Consider the following 22,916-nt stretch of genomic DNA (forward strand, 5'->3'; position numbering starts at 1 on the left):
GCCCGCCGCCTCGCCAGCCTTACCTTGTGGCTTTCCTAACAAAGTAGGAGCGGGCGAAGTCGCAGTGATCGTCCAGCCACGCTTCCACCGCTTCCTGCTCCGGCGGGGGGCGGCAGCTGCGCTCCATGCTCCGCTCCCACAGCCCTGCCCGCTCCCTCCGACCCCCTTCGGCGCCGCCCGACCTCCTCCGGCCGGGGGCCGACCCCGCCCGGCGCCCAGGTGCTCGCCCGAAGCGGGCGGGAGGAAGCCCCGGCCCCGCCGCCGCACCTCAGCGCATCCCCGGCCCGCGGCGGGCAGGCGGCTCCACCTCCCGCAGCGCCCCCGCCCCGCCCGGCACGGCACGGCTCTGCCCTGCCCGGCACGGCTCGGCTCGGCTCGGCTCTGCCCCGCACGGCACCGCTCAGCCCCGCCGCGGAGCACCGGCAGCAGCCCCCGGCCCCGCCGCCCCCGCTGCTCGGCGCTGAGGAGGGCGGCGGCAGGAGGAGGCGTCCTCCGGGTGCTGCTTGGCCGGGGCAGGGAGAAACCCCAAAGCGATGAAGAAGGGAATTGTTCGCCTGCCGAGGGAACACCTCCCCGCCTTCGGTTATTTGCCCTTCAAGGTGTGGCCTGGCGAAGCCCGCTTAGAGAAAGTGGTGAAATCGGGAGGCTCCGTGGAGTGATTCACGGTTGGGTGTCGATATAAGCCCTGGCTTTTCGGTCCTTCTTGCCTCCAGCGAGGCTTTTAAGTTCGCTTTAGACACTCAATGAACGCAGCCTTGCTCTGAAGATGCTCCAGACTCACAGCTACTTTTTTTTCCCCCTCTGATATTAGCAGGATTGAAAGTCTGCGTTAGTGCTGAGCATCACTTTCCTGTACTGTAGTTCCACTCTATCATGTGCACACTTTTACAATAATTTACCACATTCCCAAAAAGCCTTATGTGAAGTATGATGCACAGGCATAGTTTCCTGTGTCATCACATACAGTATCTTTGGAGGTCAGTATCAGTAACAAGAAGCAGCAGGTTTCTGTGGAAAGGGATATACAGGGTCTTTAAAATGATTCTCCTGCATGATAAACTGAGAAAGATAACAGAAAGTAAAGGGTTTTCTGCCCCTCTTAAAGCCTTTCAGTGTATGCAGGGTGCTCAGACATAGCACACATCCCCACACACCTTTGTGATTTTTGGCAGTGCACGTAGAGACTCGCCTCCAGCCCCGGCAGGAGAGGGGGATTCTGCAGCATGAGCAGAGGCAGCAGCAGGAGCTTCACGGCAAAGGGATTAAGAGCCTGTCCCTGAGCTTGGGGGAATTTTTTTCCTTCTGTGTCTTTGTGTAACATCTGTCTTTTGGCTTCAAGAGTTTGTGTAATATGAGCGCACAGCAAGGGAAGGTTTACATCAACATAACTCTGTTGTACAAGGAATCTCAGGAGAAATGTTCACGGTGACCAAAGAGCAAGATGTGAAGATAAACTGGTTAAGACATGCCACAGGAGTCAAGCCACTAGTCCAGGCAAAGAGAAATCTTTCAACAGGGAAATTCAGAATTATCAGGCAAACCACATAAAGGGACAACATAGCAATAAATGATGTTGATGTTTAGTGTCAAAACCTGGAAAGTATGGTATGTTAGAAAAAAGAAGATAAACCTGTCCTGGAACTCGTAGATTTCTAAATTAACTGTTTCAGTCAGGAAAAGACTTTTGAGGCTACACTAGACATGGCAATAAAAACTTCTAAGCTGGGCAAAGCTTTCAGAAAACAACACTATGTTAGAATGCTTAAGAAATATAAGAGAATTGTAAAATACAGAATTATAAAATGCAGATTCCATAAATATCAACAAGTAGTTCCCAGAATATCTCATAATGGTTCCTTAGTACTGCTCATCCCATCTCAAAGCACAATTGCAGAATTATCAGAGGTGGTCTAGTTGGGAAAGCTAGGAATAAGCAAACAGATGGAAATCTCTCTTCTGTAAGGAGACAGGAGATTGTTTACAAAAGGATGAATGCAAATATATAATTTGATTACTGGTATTTAAAATAGAATAGGATTTTCTTTCTGTCTCATAGGAGAATAACAAGGTAATGGTCAATGATATTATGTCAGCTGCAATATGTACCATCTCAATTCGTATAATTAGGAGGAGCACTAATAGAAATAAGCATGTTTACTGTAGTAGCATTCAGTAAAGCCCAGTCAAGAACAGATATGTGTTGTACTGAGCCCCGTAAACAACAATACTGAAGTCTAGGCTGGCTGAGAAGTAAGCATACAGCATCCCTGTTCATGCCACAAGGTCCTGGGACCCTGTAGGGTGAAGCTGCCTGGACTGTGGATAGCTGCCCAGGCTGGGGGAGCATGTATGTGACTTTGTACCAAAGAAGTTGGGCAGGACAGCAGCACCCTGCGCTTTGCTCAGGGTTGATGGCCTCTCCATTATCCATCCTACAGATAAGAATCAGTAAAGCTGATGCAGATGGTTGTCTTCCTGTGAATTCTGTGGTAAAACATCAGTTCAACAGACTAAAGAATAGAATAGTCTTTCCCAAAAGAAACAAAAATGGAATGGTTGGGGGGAAAAAAAAGGATACTTTCTCCATACCCAATGAATTTTCATGAATAATAATGAACATGCTGTTTTCATTTTTAAGGTGACGGGACAGGGTGAAGGCCAAACATAACAGAGAAGTGAATGGTAAAATTGGAAAAAGTCTTGCATGGTTTTGGCTTCAAAAGTGCTGTGAAAAAGCTCCACGTATCTTAACTCACACCCAGCTTTCCAGTTTGTTTCCAGAGCTTGGATGACAGAACTGATGTGCGGTAGCTGTAAACATGAAAAGAATTTGTGGTAATGACACACAAATAAATATGTCCGGTTGTCCTGGTTTCAGTTAGAACAGAAGTGTTCAACACAGCCCTACCATTTGCCATGGGCTGATCCAGTCTGCGCTAGAGCAGGGGGAAGCTCCTGAACACCTGCAGTACATCGATGACATTATTGTGTGGGGTGATACAGCAGAGGAAGTTTTCGAGAAAGGGAAGAAAATAGTCCAAATCCTTCTGAAATCCGGTTTTGTCATAAAACAAAATAAAGTCAAAGGACCTGCATGAGAGATCCAGTTTTTAGGTATAAAATGGCAAGATGGACATCGTCAAATCCCAATGGATGTGATCAACAAAATAACAGCTATGTCTCCACCAACTAACAAAAAAGAAACACAGACTTTCCTAGGTGTTGTGGGGTTTTGGAGGATGCACATCCCAAATTACAGTCTGATTGTAAACCCACTCTACCAAGTAACCCGTAAGAAGAATGAGTTTGAATGGGGCCCTGAACAACGACAAGCCTTTGAACAAATCAAGCAGGAAATAGTCCATGCAGTAGCCCTTGGGCCAGTTCGAACAGGACCAGATGTAAAGAATGTGCTCTACACTGCAGCCGGGGAGAACGGCCCCACCTGGAGCCTCTGGCAGAAAGAACCTGGGGAAACTCGAGGTTGGCCCCTGGGGTTTTGGAGTCGGGGATACAGAGGATCTGAGGCCCGCTATACTCCAACTGAAAAGGAGATATTGGCAGCATATGAAGGAGTTCGATCTGCTTCGGAGGTGGTCGGTACTGAAGCGCAGCTCCTCCTAGCACCCCGATTGCCAGTACTAGGCTGGATGTTCAAGGGAAGGGTCTCCTCTACACATCATGCAACTGATGCTACGTGGAGCAAGTGGGTTGCACTGATTACTCAGCGGGCTCGAATAGGAAACCCCAGTCGCCCAGGAATATTGGAAGTGATTATGGACTGGCCAGAAGGCAAATACTTTGGGATATCATCCGAGGAGGAGGTGGGTCGTGCTGAAGAAGCCCCACTGTACAACCAGTTACCAGAGAATGAAAAGAAATATGCCCTGTTCACTGATGGGTCCTGTCGTATTGTGGGGAAGCATCGGAGATGGAAGGCTGCTGTATGGAGCCCTACACGATGAGTTGCAGAAGCTGCTGAGGGAGAAGGTGAATCGAGTCAGTTTGCAGATGTGAAAGCCATTCAGCTGGCTTTAGACATTGCTGAACGAGAAAAATGGCCAGTTCTCTATCTCTACACCGATTCATGGATGGTAGCAAATGCCCTGTGGGGATGGTTACAGCAATGGAAGCAAAACAACTGGCAGCGTAGGGGCAAACCCATCTGGGCTGCTGCTTTGTGGCAAGACATTGCTGCTCGGGTAGAGAACCTGGCTGTGAAAGTACGCCACGTAGATGCTCATGTGCCCAAGAATCGGGCTACTGAAGAACATCAAAACAACCAGCAGGTGGATCAGGCTGCTAAGATTGAAGTAGCTCAGGTGGACCTGGATTGGCAGCATAAAGGTGAATTATTTATAGCCTGATGGGCCCATGACACCTCAGACCATCAAGGTAGAGATGCAACATACAGATGGGCTCGTGATCGAGGGGTGGACCTGACCATGGACGCTATAGCACAGGTTATTCATGACTGTGAAACATGTGCTGCAATCAAGCAAGCCAAACGGTCAAAGCCTCTTTGGTATGGAGGACGATGGCTGAAATATAAATATGGAGAGGCCTGGCAGATTGATTACATCACACTCCCTCAAACTCGCAATGGCAAGCGCCACGTACTTACAATGGTGGAAGCAACCACCGGATGGCTGGAAACATATCCTGTGCCTCATGCCACCGCCCGGAACACTATCCTGGGCCTTGAAAAGCAAGTCCTATGGCGACATGGTACCCCAGAAAGAATAGAGTCAGACAATGGAACTCATTTCCGAAACAACCTTATAGACACTTGGGCCAAAGAACATGGTATTGAGTGGGTGTATCACATCCCCTATCATGCACCAGCCTCCGGGAAAGTTGAACGATACAATGGACTGTTAAAGACTACATTGAAAGCAATGGGTGCTGGGACATTCAAAAATTGGGATACGCATTTGGCAAAGGCCACCTGGCTAGTCAATACTAGGGGATCTGCTAACCGAGCTGGACCTGCCCAATCAAACCTGTTACGTACTGTAGATGGGGATAAAGTTCCTGTAGTGCATGTAAGAAATATGCTGGGTAAAACAGTCTGGGCTACTCCTGCCTCAGGAAAAGGCAAACCTATTCGTGGAATTGTTTTCGCTCAGGGACCTGGATACACTTGGTGGGTGATGCAAAAGAACGGAGAGGTCCGGTGTGTACCTCAAGGAGATTTAATACTGGGTGAGAATAGCCCATGAACTGAATTGTACTATGTTAATTACTATATAATACTGTATGTTATCACTACCATGACTACTATAGGTAACTAATTAGAATGTATGGAAAAGAGTGTAACCTGAGCATGACATAAATGGTATGGAATAAGGGGTGGATAGATGTCCTGGTTTCAGTTAGAACAGAAGTTTCAGATAGAACAGAATTAATTTTCTTCCTAGTAGCTGGTGGAATGCTGTGTTTTGGCTTAGGATGAGAAGAGTGCTGATAACACCCCGATGTTTTCATTGTTGCAGAGCAGTGCTTATACTAAGCCAAGCACATTTCAGCTTCTTGCTCTGTCCTGCCAACGGGCAGGCTGGGGGTGCAGTAAGAGCTGGGAGGGGACAGACCCAGGACAGGTGACCCAAACTAGCCAAAGGGGTATTCCATAGCATCTGACGTCATGATAAACAATATATAGGGGTGGCTAGCCAGGGGGAGGGGGCCGGACTGCTCGGTTAGGCTGGGCATCGGTCAGCGGGTGGTGAGCAATTGCATTGTGCATCACTTGTTTGTACACATTATTATTATTATTTTCCTATTATCACCATTGTATTATTATTATTATTATTATTATTATTATTATTATTATTATTACTTTTGTTATTATTATTTTCCTGTCTTATTAAACTGTCTTTATCTCAACTCACGGGCTTCACTTTCCATTTCTCTCCCCCGTCCCAGAGAGGGAGGGGGAGGGTGAGCGAACGGCTGCATGGTGTTTAGCTGCCGGCCGGGTTAAACCACGACACCGGTTCAAGTTTAAAAGCTACTTGTGGCAAGGCAGGGTGCTTGTGAGCTCAGTATAGAAGCCAGAATGCTTTTCCTGCAGAAGGCCTTTCTATAGTGGGACTGGCTGATAGAAAAGCTTTTTAGCTGAAGTCTTTGTTTGTATATTTTGCAAATAGTGTAGCATAAGGAGATAAGGAAGATGGGATTTTTTTTGGTATGTGCAAGGCACATAAATCAGAGATGCTGCTAACTCATGATCAGATGTAAGAACAAGTATTTATATAGAACAAATAAGTTTGTAATCAGAGAATTATTTCTAAAATATTTATGCTGAAAGAACCCTTTATTTATTTAAACATATTAGAAACTAATTTATTTCTATAACATTCCCCTTTAAAATGGAAGAAAATAAGGTTTCTAATGTCACCACGGTTGACTTATGTGTCTGACTTACTCATTAGATGAATTGGAGCAACATTTAGCATTGCTAAGAAGTGGGAATTGGCTGTCTTTCTACCATCCCTTAAATCTGGAAAACAGTTGGACCTTTCTGGCTCCTAAAACAAGTTTAGGACTGTACTAAATTGCCAGTGAGGCTAGAATATGGTAAGGTAGAGGAATCTATCCTACTTCTTTATTTGCCAGCACTTTCACACACACATGCGAACACGCACGCAGTGGAAGAAGTCTAATATTACTAAAGCAAGTTTCCATTTCCCTCCCATTACTTAAGTTGTATGAAGAGGATAAAATAGCAACCAAAATCTAATTCATTTAAAATCTAATTGTTACTTCAGTGATGAAAACACTAAATCATGAGAATGTCTTATCAGCTCCTTCTCTCAGTCCTTTCAGAATAATTACTGGAAATGCTTCCGAAATAAACATAGTTTTGCAGAGCTGCTCACTCATTGCATAACCTGCCTTCTCCTCTGGGATACCATTGCATATGTCCTACAGGAAGCCATGTAAAATAGTAGCTTCCTCCTATTTTGATTTGAATGTGATTGAGCATTTGCGTCAATCAAAGTACCATGCAAAATTGCTGTTAACCTCAGGAAAGCAGTGGCTTTGCAAACTTGTTTGTAATACACAGACATTTGTCTGGAAAATACTGTCTAACTTCATCTCCTGAAAATTTGGAATTTGAGTTTAACATATTAGCATTTAATATGTCAGTTGACCAGTGTGCTCAAATTTTAACCTCTTCTACTTTCTGTTGAAAGTCTCAGAATAAATTCGAAGACTGTTACCAAGTTTCTCTCTTTTCCCCAGCTTTCTCTCTTTTCAGCTAAGTAGTGCCAGTTATTTCCATTCTTCCTTGAATGGCACATTTTTTAGTCCCCCAGTCATTCTTTCTCACTGTGGACTTTTCCCAGATCATCTCTGCCATTCCAGTGGTGTCGCATCGAGCTAGGATCAAGTAGTCCAGTTGAACACATATCAATAATGAATGAAGTGGAAGGGATATTTTGGGTACCTTGCAGGCTACATTCCTGCTAATATAGTCCCCCCTCGGGTATGTCTTCTTGGCAGCAGTCTGATCTTGTTGACTCATGGTGACCCACTGTACTCTATTCCCTTTTTCTAAATAGTTGCCGTGTTGTCAGATGTTCCCTGTGCACCCGTTTACTTCTGCTTAAGTGCACTTTCTTTTTCTTTAACCTTTTTAATTTCATCCTCTGATAATGACCCACTTCTCCAATTTACCAAGGTTATTTTGAATCCTATGCCTGTCCTCCAGTGTATTCTTTGCCTCAGCAAGCTTAGTGCAAATTTGCTGAAGGACACGGGGCTGGGCAATCACTGGGATGATGCAGCTAGGCAAAAATGGACTTCTGAGCATGATTCCTTGTTTAGTTAGCTAGTTTCTTGTGCTGACATGCCAGACCCACATCTTCAATGAACATGTAGACACAGCCCTGATTTAATCAGGGAAGTTATGCGTGGTTGTGTCACAAGAGATAGAAGCAAACCCAGTGCACTGACTTGTTCAAAGGGCTAGGCTACAATCCCCTTCAAATGTCCACCCACATAGTCCATTTCCAGTTGCATTCAGCAGACACTTCTGGGCTTCTAACATGTTGAAAATTGAAGCTGTGATCAACCTGTTCTGTTTTGTAACTTAGATAAGGAGTTTGACAGAGTTTAAATAGGAATTAGTAGGTAAGTAGGAAACTTATGTAGGCCAGATTTCATTCTAGGCCTTCTTGCTGCACAAGGAACTTTTTTTTTTTTTTTTTTTTAATTGACATAATACATAGTTTATTTTTTAACCATCTTTTTAGCAACTACTAGCTAGTTAGTTAATAGGTGTGTTTATTAGTAGTTTTTTTAGTGTTTGTCATCCCAAATTTAAGTATTAGGTTTGTATGTAACCTTTCAGATAAATATGAAGACAAAGTATAAGGGCATTTTTCTTAATTGTGGTTGCTGGAAGAAGGAGACCTCAACATTCAAATAAAAAAGTGATGGACTATATAAAGCTAAGATTACTCAGATGTTTTTCAGGTACAGATCCTTGCAACTGGGACCACACTGTTTTAGGATTGTATGGGCTGCTTCAGTGTATATGAGGAGGAGAATTCTGAATCCAGTGTAGGCTGAAGTGTGTTACTCTGATGGTGATCTCTTCATATTTTCCTAACAGTATGCCACAGAAACTCACCCAAAAATTCAGTGTTAATGCAAGGCTTTAGAAAGACTGTTGTTTTTATATAGGGACTTGAATCCAACATGTCTTCTAGTATGTTGTTCACACAGTTAATTTTCCTTGCTACTGAATGTTTCTACCATTTTGCCTTTTCATTTATCTGTCTTCCGTAGCATGTATGGATCCTCCTGTTGGTTTTTGTTTGTTTGCTTCTGATAGATTAGAAAGCCATCTACTATGCCATTTATGTATTCAGAGACCATAATTCTCTGATAAACTTCTCACAAATTAGTTTCTAAAGACTCCCTATCATCACACATTATTAGTATAGTTTCTGTCAGTACAAGGCCTTGCTTTTCTGGAGATGCTGTAATCAGCACATTTTCCAAGTAATGATCTCTCTGAAATCATTGACAGTTGTAATAGTACCAACAACACCTACCTCATCATGTGCAATAAGAGTAACTTTTGCCTGTTGTCTACGCTTTGCTTTGAGAACTCATGTCTACTTGGGTCTACTATTACCATTTATTTCTTTTCAGAGTCACTGCTTTTTATAATATCATCTTCCATCCTGGATATGAGACCTCTGTTCTTTCTTCTTTGATGAACAATTTTGTCTCCTCTGTGTTAAAATATAGTCCAGACCTTACTAAGTAATCTTAGTTGGTCTGTATTAATGGCCTGCCCTTCCCGTTATTTATCACTATAACTTTTTATCATTTGCATCTCTTTTCAGCAATAATTTTCTATTTTTGTTAACATCATTCAGTATGGTTTGGGTCCACTTAATATAGACCACATTTATAGTATACTTTACTTTTTTTTTTTTTTTTTTTTTAACTACAATATCTGTAAATCATAGAATCATAGAGTCATTGAGGTTGGAAAAGACCTTGAAGATCATTTGGTCCAACCATCCCCTTACCACCAATATTACTCACTAAACCATATCCCTAAGGTTATGAGTCAAAGTCCTAGAGAAATCTGTATGAGTTTCCTTTATCAAACAGATACATAATCTCATGGGAAAACAGGAAGTTTTTTTCTGACAACCCAATTTTCTATCTAACTATGTTGACTGGCGTTAATTGTACTATCATCCTTTAATTGTACACTGATTGCTTCCTGTACCAGCCTTTCCATCAGTTTTCCTGACATTGATGTCAGACAAAATGATCTGCAATTTCCTTATTAAATAATGGAACAATGTTTGCTTCTCTTCTGTCTTTGGGATCTTGCCTGGGATTTCAAGACATGCTTTTCTGAGTTTGGTTCTTTTAAATTTTGTCTTACTGAGGCTCTAGGGCTGTTAAACAGGTATTATTTTACTTCCTGATGTTTTGGAATCTTAGTGGTGAACATATGATTTCTGCCTCAGTAGATCCCAAGGAATATTTCAGTGGCGCAGAGCTGGTCAATCTTTCTGTTTGTTACTATCAATATGAAATCTTCATAGTCCAGGATATAACATGCAAGAATATGTTTATGCGGTTATTTTCATTGCTTCTGTCTTACCATGAAGAGGGAAAACTGCTGTGTAATCAGAAACTCTGTGAAGCATCTGCTATATACTAAGGTGCCTAGTAAATTTGTATCACAATGAAGTCCCACTACAAATAGAAACAAGTAATAGATTTGGCTAGTGCCAAAGTTTTTAAGCATTTTATGAATCTAAAGTTGTACTTTCACTGACATTATTTATTTAGACTAATAGGAGATGATCTTGTCCAGATTCCAAAGTAATTAATCTGCTTAACATTTCCCAGTGGAAGACATTTTTGAAAGACAAGGTATTCCTTTGACCAAGCTTAACTGTACTTAACTGAATAAATTAACTCTTTTTAACCCATTATAAGTAAGCATACTTTAGTTACTGATTTACTGATGAGAACAAACTTCATTGGTGTTCTATATGCATTACTGATTCTGGAAAAATAATTATGAAAAAAAATCATTGCTACACTTTCTAAAGAACACAATTGGAGTCAGGATTTCTTTGTACTGGAAGCTGTGCAACAAATATATCTCTTGCTTGGGTGGGTACATCATCAAATATTCTTTTTTTTTTTTTTTAAGTTACGGTAGAGTGGTTAGAGTGGAGGTTTGGACCCAGTCCAATAAAAAGCCTACAGGTAAACACAGAATATATCACTGAAGTATTATGCATAGGGCATAAAAATGTTTTCAGGGCATTTTAGGAATTTGTAGACATAGTCTGTTAATTAAGTAGTGTCAATCTATGGTTGGGAAAGTTCAGCAAAAATTAAACAATAAAGAAGATGAATAGAAAGATTACTTACACATAACATTGCAATTATAACCTAAAAGTATAACCACAAAGCATTCAGTGTTTTGAACAAGCAAGGTAAATGTGTAAGAGATAAGATTGTATCTAAGGAGAACCATGGCACTGATAAGGCAATATATGGGCTTGTATGGCATTTTAATTATACTCAAGAATGAAATGTATGAGAGTATTCTCATGTAATGAGAATTTATAAGAACCTCTTTTCAATCTCATATATTGAGATTGAATACTCATCATTGTATTTATTGTATTATGGTACAAATACTTGTAAATGAATGTGTCTCTATTTCTGGATCCTATTAATTATTATTATTATTATTATTATTATTATTATTATTATTATTATTATTATTATTAGAGGGGTATGGCATGCTCAGGATCCTTGCATTTTCTCCTTCCAGTTTCATGACCATCTTTCAAGACATTTGTGGTGTAGACATTTGTTCAGCCAAGGGAGTCTGAATGAGTCTATTCACAGTGTACCACTGCTGATCCCAAATCAGCTGAAATCAGATGAAAAGGTGTTCCCTCCAGTGGCTGCTCATGCTGCCTCATAATTTGTTTTTAAGCTTTTGCTGACCTGAGGATCTGGGTAACTAGTTTCTGTCTAGTAAATAGAAGAAAACTATTGTAGAGCAAATTAGTGAAATGGATCTTTAGACTCTCCCATTAAACAGCTTTGGGTCAGCACCACCCTGACTTCCTGAAGAAGCAAATCTGTATTTTTCAGGAAAATAGTGAGTAATCTAAGAGCTATTACTAGGTCCACAATGCAATATCTTTTCATGCTTGATGCTCCATTTCTCAAATTGGTACTTACATTTAATCACTGGAAAGTTGCATTCTGTTCAGTTTCTGAGGCAGGACCTGTCCCTGGCCATGTGGTTCTGCAGCATTTAGCATAATTGGACCTTCAAGTGCCATTGTAAAACTAACACAAATGACAGAATAAAACATTTTTTCTTGGAACTCAAATACAAATTGCATATCTTAAAAGCTTTTCTATTAATTAGTGTCCTCCCATTATATCTGTGAAGACAGATAGTTGTCCCTAGTCTTGTACTACACATGGCTTTAACAAAATGGAAAGATTTCATGATTTGACTTAGGATAGTGAAAAAGTTTTTCTCATACATAGCTAAAATCACAACAGATGAGTCACTTGCTTTTTGTATTGTGTTTATCCTTCTAAGCCACCAGGGAGCTAAATTTTAATGCTTCCCACAGTTGAGGGGCTACCCAGCTACTTCTGACAGCTTGTGCCATCTCTAGGAGAGCAGGGAAGAGCTCTGTCAGTGGTGTGCAGTGGGCTGTAGGCAATTTCTGATTCCGGAAAGTGGCAACCCTGACTTTGTGTCACTTCAGAAATTTCAGCCAGCATTCACTTTGGTACCATATGCAAATGTAAACTGTGGCTTTCATTCTTGCAAAGCAAAATAGTCTCCTGTCCAACAGAGGAGACAAGTACCTCTTTCAGATTAAGAATGCTAGCTGCCCACCCCACTTTTAGGCCTTCAGTGAAGATTATAGACTGACAGGAATCAGACCATGTGAGAACAAAACTGCCAGAAAGAGCTAGATAGATGGGGACAGTGATATGGAAATAAGCATGTAATACTGCTAGCAGTCAGGAATATTAAAGGGGCTCTTCATGAGCCTAAACCTCCTGCCAGCTGCCTGCAAGCCACGAGCCACACCTGACCATCCATCTGTCTGTCTGGTCTTTTTCAGAGACCTGAAGAAAAAAATATTTAATTTTTATTTGATCTGGTTGAGTTTATTTTGTTTTTCTTTTATTTCCCATGTAAAATGGTTATGTGGAAGCAGAAGTTGATGTGGTGTTCTTGTTGCTCAAATAATACCATGAGCACTCTTGAAAAACCCAAAAGCAGCACAGCCTCTGGCAGCCTGTGAGGAGAGCTGAATGTGGCTGGGCTGACGGGCTGCAGCCTTCCCTGTCAGCTCACCCTGTGCTGAACACATACACATCCTGTGCTATTTTGATCCTTTCCACAGGAGGCCAGAGGTGCAAAATGGACTGAAATTCAGGATTTGTGTGCGTGTGGTACATGGTCTTTATATGTCATTTCGTTTTCCTTTGATAGTGATCTAGAAGAGCTCTTTCTGTGTGTTGACAGCTGACTTTACAGATCTTGTGAGGAAATGACAATGCTGACTAGATTTGTATTGACATGATTGAGTTCCGTGTTTACAGCCAAATGGAAAATGTATATATGTATGAATATATATATGAATATACAACAAACAAACAAACAGACAAACCAAACAGAAACTGAAATCCTGTAATGCTCCTATCCTCTAATATAGGAAGAAAATAGAGAAATTTAAGCTGATTTTAAGCTAGTCACTAAAGTAGAAAGCAAAAGCTGGAAGTGCCCCAGTGCTTTCCAGTCATAAAAACTTGTAGAATGTAGATTTTAACACAGATACAACCCTGCTGAGCATTCAGCTGAAACATGCATAGTACTATTGTTTTCATTTGTTAAGAGTCCTTATTTGCTGCGGTTGTCCCTGAAGGGTTAGGCTGTTTCTCATTCAGAGTGGCTCAAAGCATTAAGACAGCTGGGTCACTTCACATCTCAGTGGGAAAGATTCAGACTGAAACAACCTCTCTCATTCAAAACTTGAGTGTTTTTTTTTTTTCTTTTCTTTTCTTTTCTTTTTTTTTTTTTTTTTTCTTTTTCCAGGATTCTTACTGTTTCTGAAGAGCTATGCTCATTAATAGTAGTATTCAATAATTTCTGAAGCTCTTGCTAAAATTAAAAAGAAAAAATAAGGTGCAAGGTTTTTCAGTTTGTGTGTTTATCTACATCTGTCAATATCTGTCAGTTCCTTTAACTCCAGGATCCTTCAAATCCTGTAGCCAGCATCAAACAAACCTGATGGAAGGATAAAGATAACAAAATAGTGTGAACATCTCAAAGAATAATAGCCCAATTGAAGAGACACACTATTAATGCACTCATTGAGAGTCAGAGCAATAGTGAACCTCTCAGGAGACCACAGTACCCGTGCAGCAGAGAGCCTTGCAGAGACCTGAAGCTTCAGCTGGAGGTCTGCACCATCCCAGGCAGCCTTTAGACAGTGAGGTCTTTCCTGTGTGGGCTTTTTGCTGCCTGGAGCATTAGCATAAATTAATTAAAAATCTGTTAGTCACAAAAAAAATAAACACGGTTGCATTTGTTCTGATGGTCCCAGAACAAAGAGCTCTTCTACTTCAGGCTGAAATCTACCTGCTCTTTTGCTTCTTTGCTTCTGCTAACATTGAACTTAAATGATTCTTATCCACTCCTTGCAAATCAGTATGTAGATAGCCTAACATTTCCTTCCTATTTTTAATTCCTTTATGGAACGAGTCGAAGAGATGTCCCTCTGCATATTGCCCATCACCCTATCAATATCATTCCAATCTAAAGATCAATTATTTTTTTTTTTCTGGTGTCTCTAGTGTTCTTATCACATTTCATCACATTTCATTTGTGCTCTTGTCATCACCAGTGCTTGAAGATATCTTTCACAGCTTTGCAAAAGCACACTATCTGCTCGTATTCAGATCTTCTGCAGAAAACTCCTTTCATAGTGCTTAGAAATAGAAGTTAATAGCAACAGAGAGCTATCATTATCTGAACATGCACACTAGTGGTTCTGATTTATTGCTGCCCTTTTGATCTCACTGTATACTTCTCACAGAGCTGTACTTCTTCATAAAGGTCCTTGGGACATGGAGTGGGCCTTTGTGTTTTGTCCATAGTATTGTTTCTGTTCTCTGACTGAATGTCTTGACCTTTAAAAAGCAAATCTGAGCCTGCCAAAATGTGTTTTATTTAATCAAGAATCTAATTCACAGATAGCAAATCTCTGTTAACAGGCCTGAAATTCACTCTGTGTACTGTTCATGCCAATCTAGCATTGCCTGCACAAATGTTCATTAAGCTCAAATAAAAAGAGCTGTAAACACAGACGAGAAGGCCTTCAAAAGGATGAGAAAACCTTTTTCTTAATAACTACTTTCTTTGCACTGATAAAAGAGGTAATTAAGGTTAAGGTTAATCTGTTTTTATTCAAAAAATTATAAAAATATAGCTGATACTTCACTCCTCAGCATAGCACATTGGTCACCAAGTTAAGCACAATACAACAAAGTGAAAGAAATTAAAGAAAGCCATTAAAGATAAAGACATTTGTGTAATCAACAACAATGTTCCCTCCAGTACAGGACATTACTGACCACCAGAAAGCTGTTTGTACTGCAGGCTTTGATGGTTTTCACTGACTACAAAGTAGAATGCAAACTTCTACATAAATCCTTGGGTGCTAACACAGGAACGCAGCTGTGTAATCTGAGCCATCTGACCCTGGCAAAGTATCAGACTTTCAGCTCATTGTCTAAAGAAATTATTAAAAAATAAGTGCTGGGAGGAGTACTTGTTGTTTGTTAATGTTGATCAGATTAAAGAAGTGAAATAACCAAAGCAATATGAGCAGCACATAAAAGCAGAGGAGTGAAAGGAAAAAAATGCTTTTGAAGTGTGCCCCAGGCACTCTCGGAGAGCCTCTCATCGATCTCCCTTCCCATTCACCCTGTCAAACAGCTGGCACGGTGTGTGCTCTGCGGGCAGGCGAGCAGCATCATTCATACAGCTGTGCTACGTGGAGCACAGATGCTTTCACTTGTGCTTGGTAGTTCCTAGCCAGCTTCCAGAGTTTTGGCAGAATGATTCACAGATGTCTGACACACACAGATGAGACAGAAACTCATTGAAAAGGGATATGAGTTAAAACATGGATTCCTCTTACTGTTGGCTTTATCAGACTCTAAGGTCCGTCTCTGTGGATCTGATAGGAAATGATTTTTGTACTTTGAATTAAAATTCCTTCTCAGAAGTTACTTATCTCAGCAATTAAGGAAAGAAGCCCTTTCTACTTTATTTTTATGTAAAGGCTTTGAAATGCTTGTGGAGGCACTGATCTGTCACTGGTAAGTTTGAGGTCCTCATCCACAGAGCACAGTGTATGGCTCACTCATTAATGTGCCCGAACTGCAACTTAGATTTCCTTGTCCTAGATGAGTCTCAGCCTGTTCACATCTCTTGGCTCCCTCAGGACACTGCAGTTTTGCCAATAATGAAAGTAGTAATGACTTTCTTATGTTAACACAGTCTACTGGAAAGCGGCTGGAATAAAAAAATCTCACTTATTGCACACTGCCGAACAGCCTCCAGATGGGTGGTGGGCTTTGTTCCTACTAACTAGAAAGTTTCCTTGAAAGAAGAAAGCTTGAGGCAGCATATGCTATTCACTTAAGTGCGTGCTCTCCTATTATTTGTGGCTTAACTCATGCACTATGCTTGGCTGCTCTGCAGCATTTGATTCTCTTGTTCAGCGCTGCTGCTGGGCATCTCGGCAACCAAGTGGAGGTGTGAGGCTGGAATTGCATCCTTCTGTTCTTCACAGTACCACACGTCTTCTCAATGCGCACATTTGCTGTGACTAAACCACCAGGTCAAGAGCTGTTTTCCTCCGGGCAGTTGCACAGAGCACTCTGTCTGCCTGGTCCTTGCCAGCATTTATGTAGAAGCAGTAGGAAAGCTACCAGACTTAATGCTCGTAGGGGAGAGTGCAGAATTCAGACCAGAGACCTTTCCCATTATTCCTAAGAACCAAACCTATCCCATGAGATGTCAGTAGACACTGAGATGGCCCTATGCACATTTATAGGAAAAGGTAAAAAAAAAACTCACAGCAAATTAATGAGTGACAACAAGTATTTTAACAAGAGAATCTATTTTTTTTTCCTTTTCACCACATGTTATGCAATGTACAGTGAACACTGTATTTGCTGGCAAAGGAGGGAAGTCTGGGAAATCTATTCATTTTCCTCCACATTTAAACAAACAGTTTCTCATAACCATGACCAAGAAAGGAAGCAAAAGTACTTAGCAAACTTATATTAAGTGTTCTTACTCAATGTTTATATTTTGTTCCTGAAAAATATACTGACTGTATTGATAGCATAGTAGCATTCAGCTCCTGCAGTCTGATGTGGGAGAGGGCTCAATAAGTATTTTTAACCTTGTATGGAAAGTTAATTTTGTTTTCAAAATACCTGCAGCTCGGTACAGTCTGAGCCATTCTGAAGCAAAAATTGTGGCCTTCAAAAAAAGTTCGTATGACTCCCATAAGCTAATCATGTCTGGGAGAAAGAAGCTGGTAGTGCCCAGAGATAAGATGCCCTCTGACGAAATCTAACACTTCCCCTATCTTTCTAGTGTTATGTTAATGTTATTTTAAGATAGAGGTCTTATAAACACCAAGGACACTCCTATAGGAAGATGACTTCTTTCATCCAGAAAGCTGTCTTGGGTTGATTCCAGATTGCTACATAATGCCATTAGTAGCTAAGGTTTTACAGATTTACAACCAATGGGTAAAACTATGATTTGATTTACTGATCTGGGAGTTTCTGAAGATAAACACCAGTATTTATGAAATTGTATTCTATTCCCATAAGTCTGTACTTTCAGGTATTGTGCAAGAAGTTCCTATCGTGGGAAATGCAAATCAAATTTTAAATATGTGATGGAAAACAAAATTTGGTTTTGAAAAGCACAAATATTTAAGTTTTGTTTACTTTGTATTGTCTTCTCATTCATTTTCAACATTTCATGTTACAGTTCCCTTGTCTGTAAGTGAACTACTTTTACTGGTTAAGGATGAGCTGTGGCTTCCAAATGCAGTCTCCTAAGAAGGAGATAATGAAGAATTACTGCTGCATTTTAAGAATACATCTGAAATACTTGAATGAATGATTTATATTTCTTTCTAGAACTTATCACCTCGATCATCACAATAATGTCCCTCCAGCCACAGATGGAATAAATTATAAACAGCATTGTGTGGCAGATCTTGGATTTTTAATGAACAGTGTTGCCATTGTGTGGTTGGTTTTCCTCAGGGATGTCTCCACATCTTTTGCAGAGCAGGAACAAAATGTTTTGCTTTTGCTGTCGACTGCCTTGAAATAAATTAAATTAATTGTAATGAAGATAAAAAAGAAGAATTGTGAAAGACAGGTATTTTTTAGCAAGGAGTGGCTTCTGTGGTTCCAGCTGGAGCACTGGTAGCTTTGGAAACACATTTGGCATGTTAGACTCAACTTCACAGAGCTACTTTGTGTGTGCAAAGCTGTGCTGGACAATCCTTGCAAAAAAACACATTTGAAGATCAGAAGCCAGATCTTTGTCCTGTCAATGCTAGCAGTAGTTTTGTAATATTCAAAATCTCCTAAGATAGAAGCCTGTGCTTAGTTTTAGGACCTCTTTCTCCTTGGTGAAGAGAACACATTGCACATTACTCTGATAATGACATATGATGCACAGATTATTGCCTGTCATTGACTTTGCCAAATGCAGTACAGCAGTAGAAACAGCACTGGCTTACATGTAGGATGGGAAGTGGCTGCAGTGACACCTGGATTCATCTTTGCTGTCCACTTCATGGTCATACTCTCATCATTACTGCAAAACTAAATACATTGGAGAACCACAGTCACTCTATGCAGTGGGTCAAATTCTTCTCTTTTCCCTGTTCTTCTCTAGGAGTTAAGTGATTCAATTCACTAGGGTTTACCTAGATTTATGCCAATGCAACAAAAACTAAAAGCTTATTCAAATCAACATTTTGTCGATCTTCTTTGGGAGATCTGCATCCAAAGTGGTGTTTCTGTCAGAACTGTAAGGAAGTGCCAAATCTAGATGATGCTAATGTGTTTATTTCACCTTGATAGTTTTGCTTTAAAAGCTGTTGCCATGTTTCTTTACACTACCAGATTCAGCTTTTTCAAAAATAACACTTTTAGGACTTGTATACCACAGAAGTGGTCTTGTCTCTGCCTTTACTTCTGTCATGGGAATTCTTAGTACTGTCTATCAGTCTGAATACATGTATCTCTGAGTGGCTAAGACACTGGATGAGCCATAGCAGCCCTGTGAACCATGGCTACTCAGAAAGTGCAGTGATGTGCAAGTGAGAACTGAGTAGGTTCTCTCTGTGATCAGATGAACTAAATAGATACCTTCTGGATCAAAGAATATTTGTTCCAATGCCTTAAGTACCTTATTTTCCATAGCTCTGTGAGCTTAATTCAGATTTACATTGGGAAGGAGAGGAGATTCAAGTTCTTTTTGCTCAGGAATAACAGGTATAAAAGTGAAAACAATACAGAGTCTTGACAATTATTTCTTGGCAAGTTCCAACTTCCCATGAGAAGCAAACACACATGCTTTTTTCAAAATGACGCAGATGTCGCCACATATCCATAGCTTGGAAAGACGCAGATGGACTCATGTTTTGAGAAATAACAACAGGCAGTCAGTTTGGAGAGGAAAAACAGTCTTTGATATTTTGTGGCTGTTACTTTTTGATACAGGCATGCAAACAAGGCAGCCCTGCCTTAACAGAGGGACAGCTGGGGTGTACTGTGCAGCACTTCACCCTGCATTTCCACAGCTGCCAGCACTCCTCTTGGAGCCTGGATGTGATTTACCCTGCCTGTGTGGGAGCAAGCAGCAGAGGGACCTGGTGCTCAGGTCTGTCCTGACAGCACGGGACAGCACCTAGAAATGGCCAGATGTGTGTGCCACGGAGGCTCAGCACGGGCTGGGAGCTGCTCCTCCTCAGCCTGCTCTACTGTTGGCACCGGCTTGCTCAGCGGAAGGGGGAGTTTCCACCTCACAAATTAACCTGTGGCTGAGGTGGAGACCAGAAATAAAATACCTGTGAAGAGATAGACAGAAAGCCCCAGCTGTGAATCAGAGAAAGACACTGAATGTCTTAGTGGCTCAAGTTCTCACTTTCACGAGAAGGGCTGCCAACAGTGCAGTTTCTTGCCATGCCATGCACAAGTAGGATCCTAGTTATGCTTCCATCTGGTTTTCTGCCATTTTTGTCTAATGGATTATTTTTAGTGGCTTGATATAGCAAGGAGTCAAAATTCTTCCTCTTCATTTCTACCACTGTTACAACCTAGGATTATGTTTTTTACCATTCCTTGTTATTATAACTAATTGTTGTTACAACTGATTATTTGTTATAAATGATTATTACTTTCTGGCCATAAATTAAAACAAAACAGAACAAAACAAAGCAAAAAACTGTTCCTGACCAAAATAATGCATAATTTAGCAACTCTCATGGGCAAGAATTTACACTACTTAATTGTCTTTGCCTCAGATGGCTGAGCTGGAAAACAGGTATAAAATATTTATTTTACTTTAGAAAGAGATTGTGAACTTTCTTTCATTAATATTTGCAAGAGCATTCAAATAGGAGGAGTGATACCATGTTGAAGTATTCCTGAGGAGAGGAGAAAGATGTGGTCAATTCACACTGTATATTCAGAAATCCCATAAGGAGAAGTGCTCTGAACATAGCCTTGGCACACCAGCCTGCAATGCAGCCGTTGCAATCTGACTGACTTTGCCCAGAAGAAATGCTATAAACATGTGGGACTGGCTTGGGCATAGACTACATTTCACTTTCACTTTAAACTAGAGGACTGATCTCTGATCCTTAATTGTTATTATTCCGTGTACTGACAATTAAGTTGCTTGATACATGAACATATGTTAGTGGCTGGAAGTGAAGAAAGTTGCCAATTTTTCTCTTCTAAGAAAGAAATCATCTAGGGAACAGCAAACTGGCAAAGCGGGGCCTACTCCTGCTGCTGAAGTATGAAGGAAAGCACTGCCTGCTTTTACATTTACAGGACAACTAAAAGCCTGCCACCCACCTATAGCTCACACTGGATATTTTGTCTCCTTTCCCGTACTGTAGGTGACACCAGGTAATGCTCTGAGGTGACTACTCTAAATGAGCATAAGGGAGAGGAGACAAAGAGAGAAAGGGTTTTGGTCTGTATTGATTATGAACCAAGGGACAACAGAGGTTACTCTTTTTCCTTGCTGGAGTCTCTACCAGTGAGGGGATGCTATTGCATGTGATCTCTCAGAAACTTCTTAAATCTCTTACCCAACCAGCCTAGAAATACTGATATATATACCAAAAGTTTTCACACACTGCCATGAAGTACTTAATTATTAGGGAAACTTAAACTGCTTTTACCACTGCAAGAATAAAATTGTCCCTTTGGAACTTGCTTTCTATTACAAGGAAAAAAAAAAACAACCAACCAAAACCAAAACCAACCAAACCAAACCAAATGAAACCAAAACCAAAATGAAACAAACAAACAAACAAAAACCCACAACCAACCAACAAACAAAAACAAACAAACAAACAAACACCTATAATTCTCTCCAGAAACTTCATCAGAAACAAAAAAAAAAAGTTTTTTGGGAAAGTTCTCTTTGTGTATGTGTGTGTGAGACATGGAAGTACACAAGTCTCATCTCACTTCAAAGGCAGTTATAGTTAACACGATAATGTAATAGTTGACATATTCTGTTGTGTAGTGCCCTGGACTGGAAGTCAATAGGTCTGATTTCTAACATTTCTTGCTTATGAGCTTATTTCTCCTCCTACGTCTAGCCTGTCCCCTAGGAGCTAACATTCTAAATTTACAAGGCAGCCTCATATCGCAGATATTGCACAGCTCTAAATACCGGGAAGGATGTAATTTGGTTTCTCAAGTGCTATTGTAACACATATAATAATAATATGCATTACCTTGGGAGGTCAGTTCTCAGTTTTATGGTTAGAATCAAGATGCTAGTGTGGAGTTCAGCTGTCTGGATGAAGACAGCTGTGGGCTGTAGAAATGCTAGGTGTTTTAAATCTGTAACTTTACGTGTGAGTTTGCAGGCATTTCAAACATGCTTTATTCTTTGAAGGTGTGTATGAAAGTGTGTGTGCAGGGATGGAATTGGTTAAATAAGTATAAAAGCCTACCTACAAAAGTTGCCTCTGTACATAGTTAGGGAAACAGATGTTTCTATAAATTATAAAAGGATCTATGAGTAGTATAGAAAATTATGAGCATTTTAAAGTATTTACTGAAAAATTCAACCCAGCACTAGATACAAATTGGCTTTGGATTCTAAGATTCCAAATAAACATATTTTTGTCTCCATAGATTTATGCAAGCTGTTCTAGTTATTCACTAATTTCCTCTTAGTTCTCAGAGCTGTGTTTATACTTGGTTCATTTGGCCTACTTTAGCATCCTCTTCTACCGCTAGTTCCTAGGTTTGCATTTGGATATTCTTTTGGGGGCGCACAGCACATCAGTCCCTTAAGGGCTAAGTTTGGAAAACACAGCATCAATTGCTGTGAGTAACTGTCTTTTGAGTCCACTGTAGTACTGAGTTAAATGATGAATTTCCCAAAGCTTTCTAAAGAGCCATTTCCAACTTTAGACTGGGGCATGTGCTCTGCTCTCTGTTTAATAAAGTGACAGGAGGAATTGCCTTAATCAGAAGCTAGAAGAGGAACAATTATGTAGTCAGGTAATTTGAACAACTTTACAAACTAACTCCACACTGCAGAATAATTTTATTTTCCTCCAGATATTAAAAATATTAATAAGAAATCACCATAAATTATGAGCAGTACAAAGTATTCAAACCAACTCATCTGCATTTCTTCTGGCAAATTTCCAGAGGTCTAGTTTACTCTGACAGAAAAGATTTTTGGCCAGATACTGTGCTGCTATTGCAGCTCCTTTGTTTTAGCACCAGCAAAGAGAAACAGAAGAGGACCAGCCAGCTTTTGTTGGGGCAGAAGCTGAAAAGATCAAGTAGGACACTTGATATTATCTTTAAAAATAGCGAAAAAGAAAAAAAAAAAGGCTACTAGCTAAGGTTAGAAGGAATGAGATGTGAGTTCCTTTATGACTACTTTGGATATCTTCCATGAGATGATTAGAGAAAAATGATATAATTCTGAAAAGATAGCTGAGAAAACAGAAATAGCAGTTATTCTCATGAATGCTTTTGTAGGC

The 22,916-nt window shown here is 40.5% G+C and overlaps 1 protein-coding gene across 3 annotated transcripts in view; it reads right to left on the bottom strand.

The window, feature by feature from the left end:
• Window positions 1–22,916, bottom strand: part of PDE5A (phosphodiesterase 5A) — a 134,851-nt gene that overhangs the window by 63,636 nt on the left and 48,299 nt on the right. For 2 of the 3 annotated variants that reach the window (XM_084518770.1, XM_084518769.1), the window contains exon 1: window positions 24–251. The exons of the other annotated variant lie outside the window; for it this stretch is intronic. In XM_084518770.1, the coding sequence (XP_084374896.1) occupies window positions 24–127 (104 nt within the window). In that variant the 5' untranslated portion in view covers window positions 128–251. Of the gene's footprint in view, window positions 1–23; window positions 252–22,916 lie in introns of those variants that run through there. 3 annotated transcript variants of the gene reach the window in all.

This window comes from Aythya ferina, assembly GCF_964211825.1.
Source record: "Aythya ferina genome assembly, chromosome: 4".
Classification (NCBI taxonomy): domain Eukaryota; kingdom Metazoa; phylum Chordata; class Aves; order Anseriformes; family Anatidae; genus Aythya; species Aythya ferina.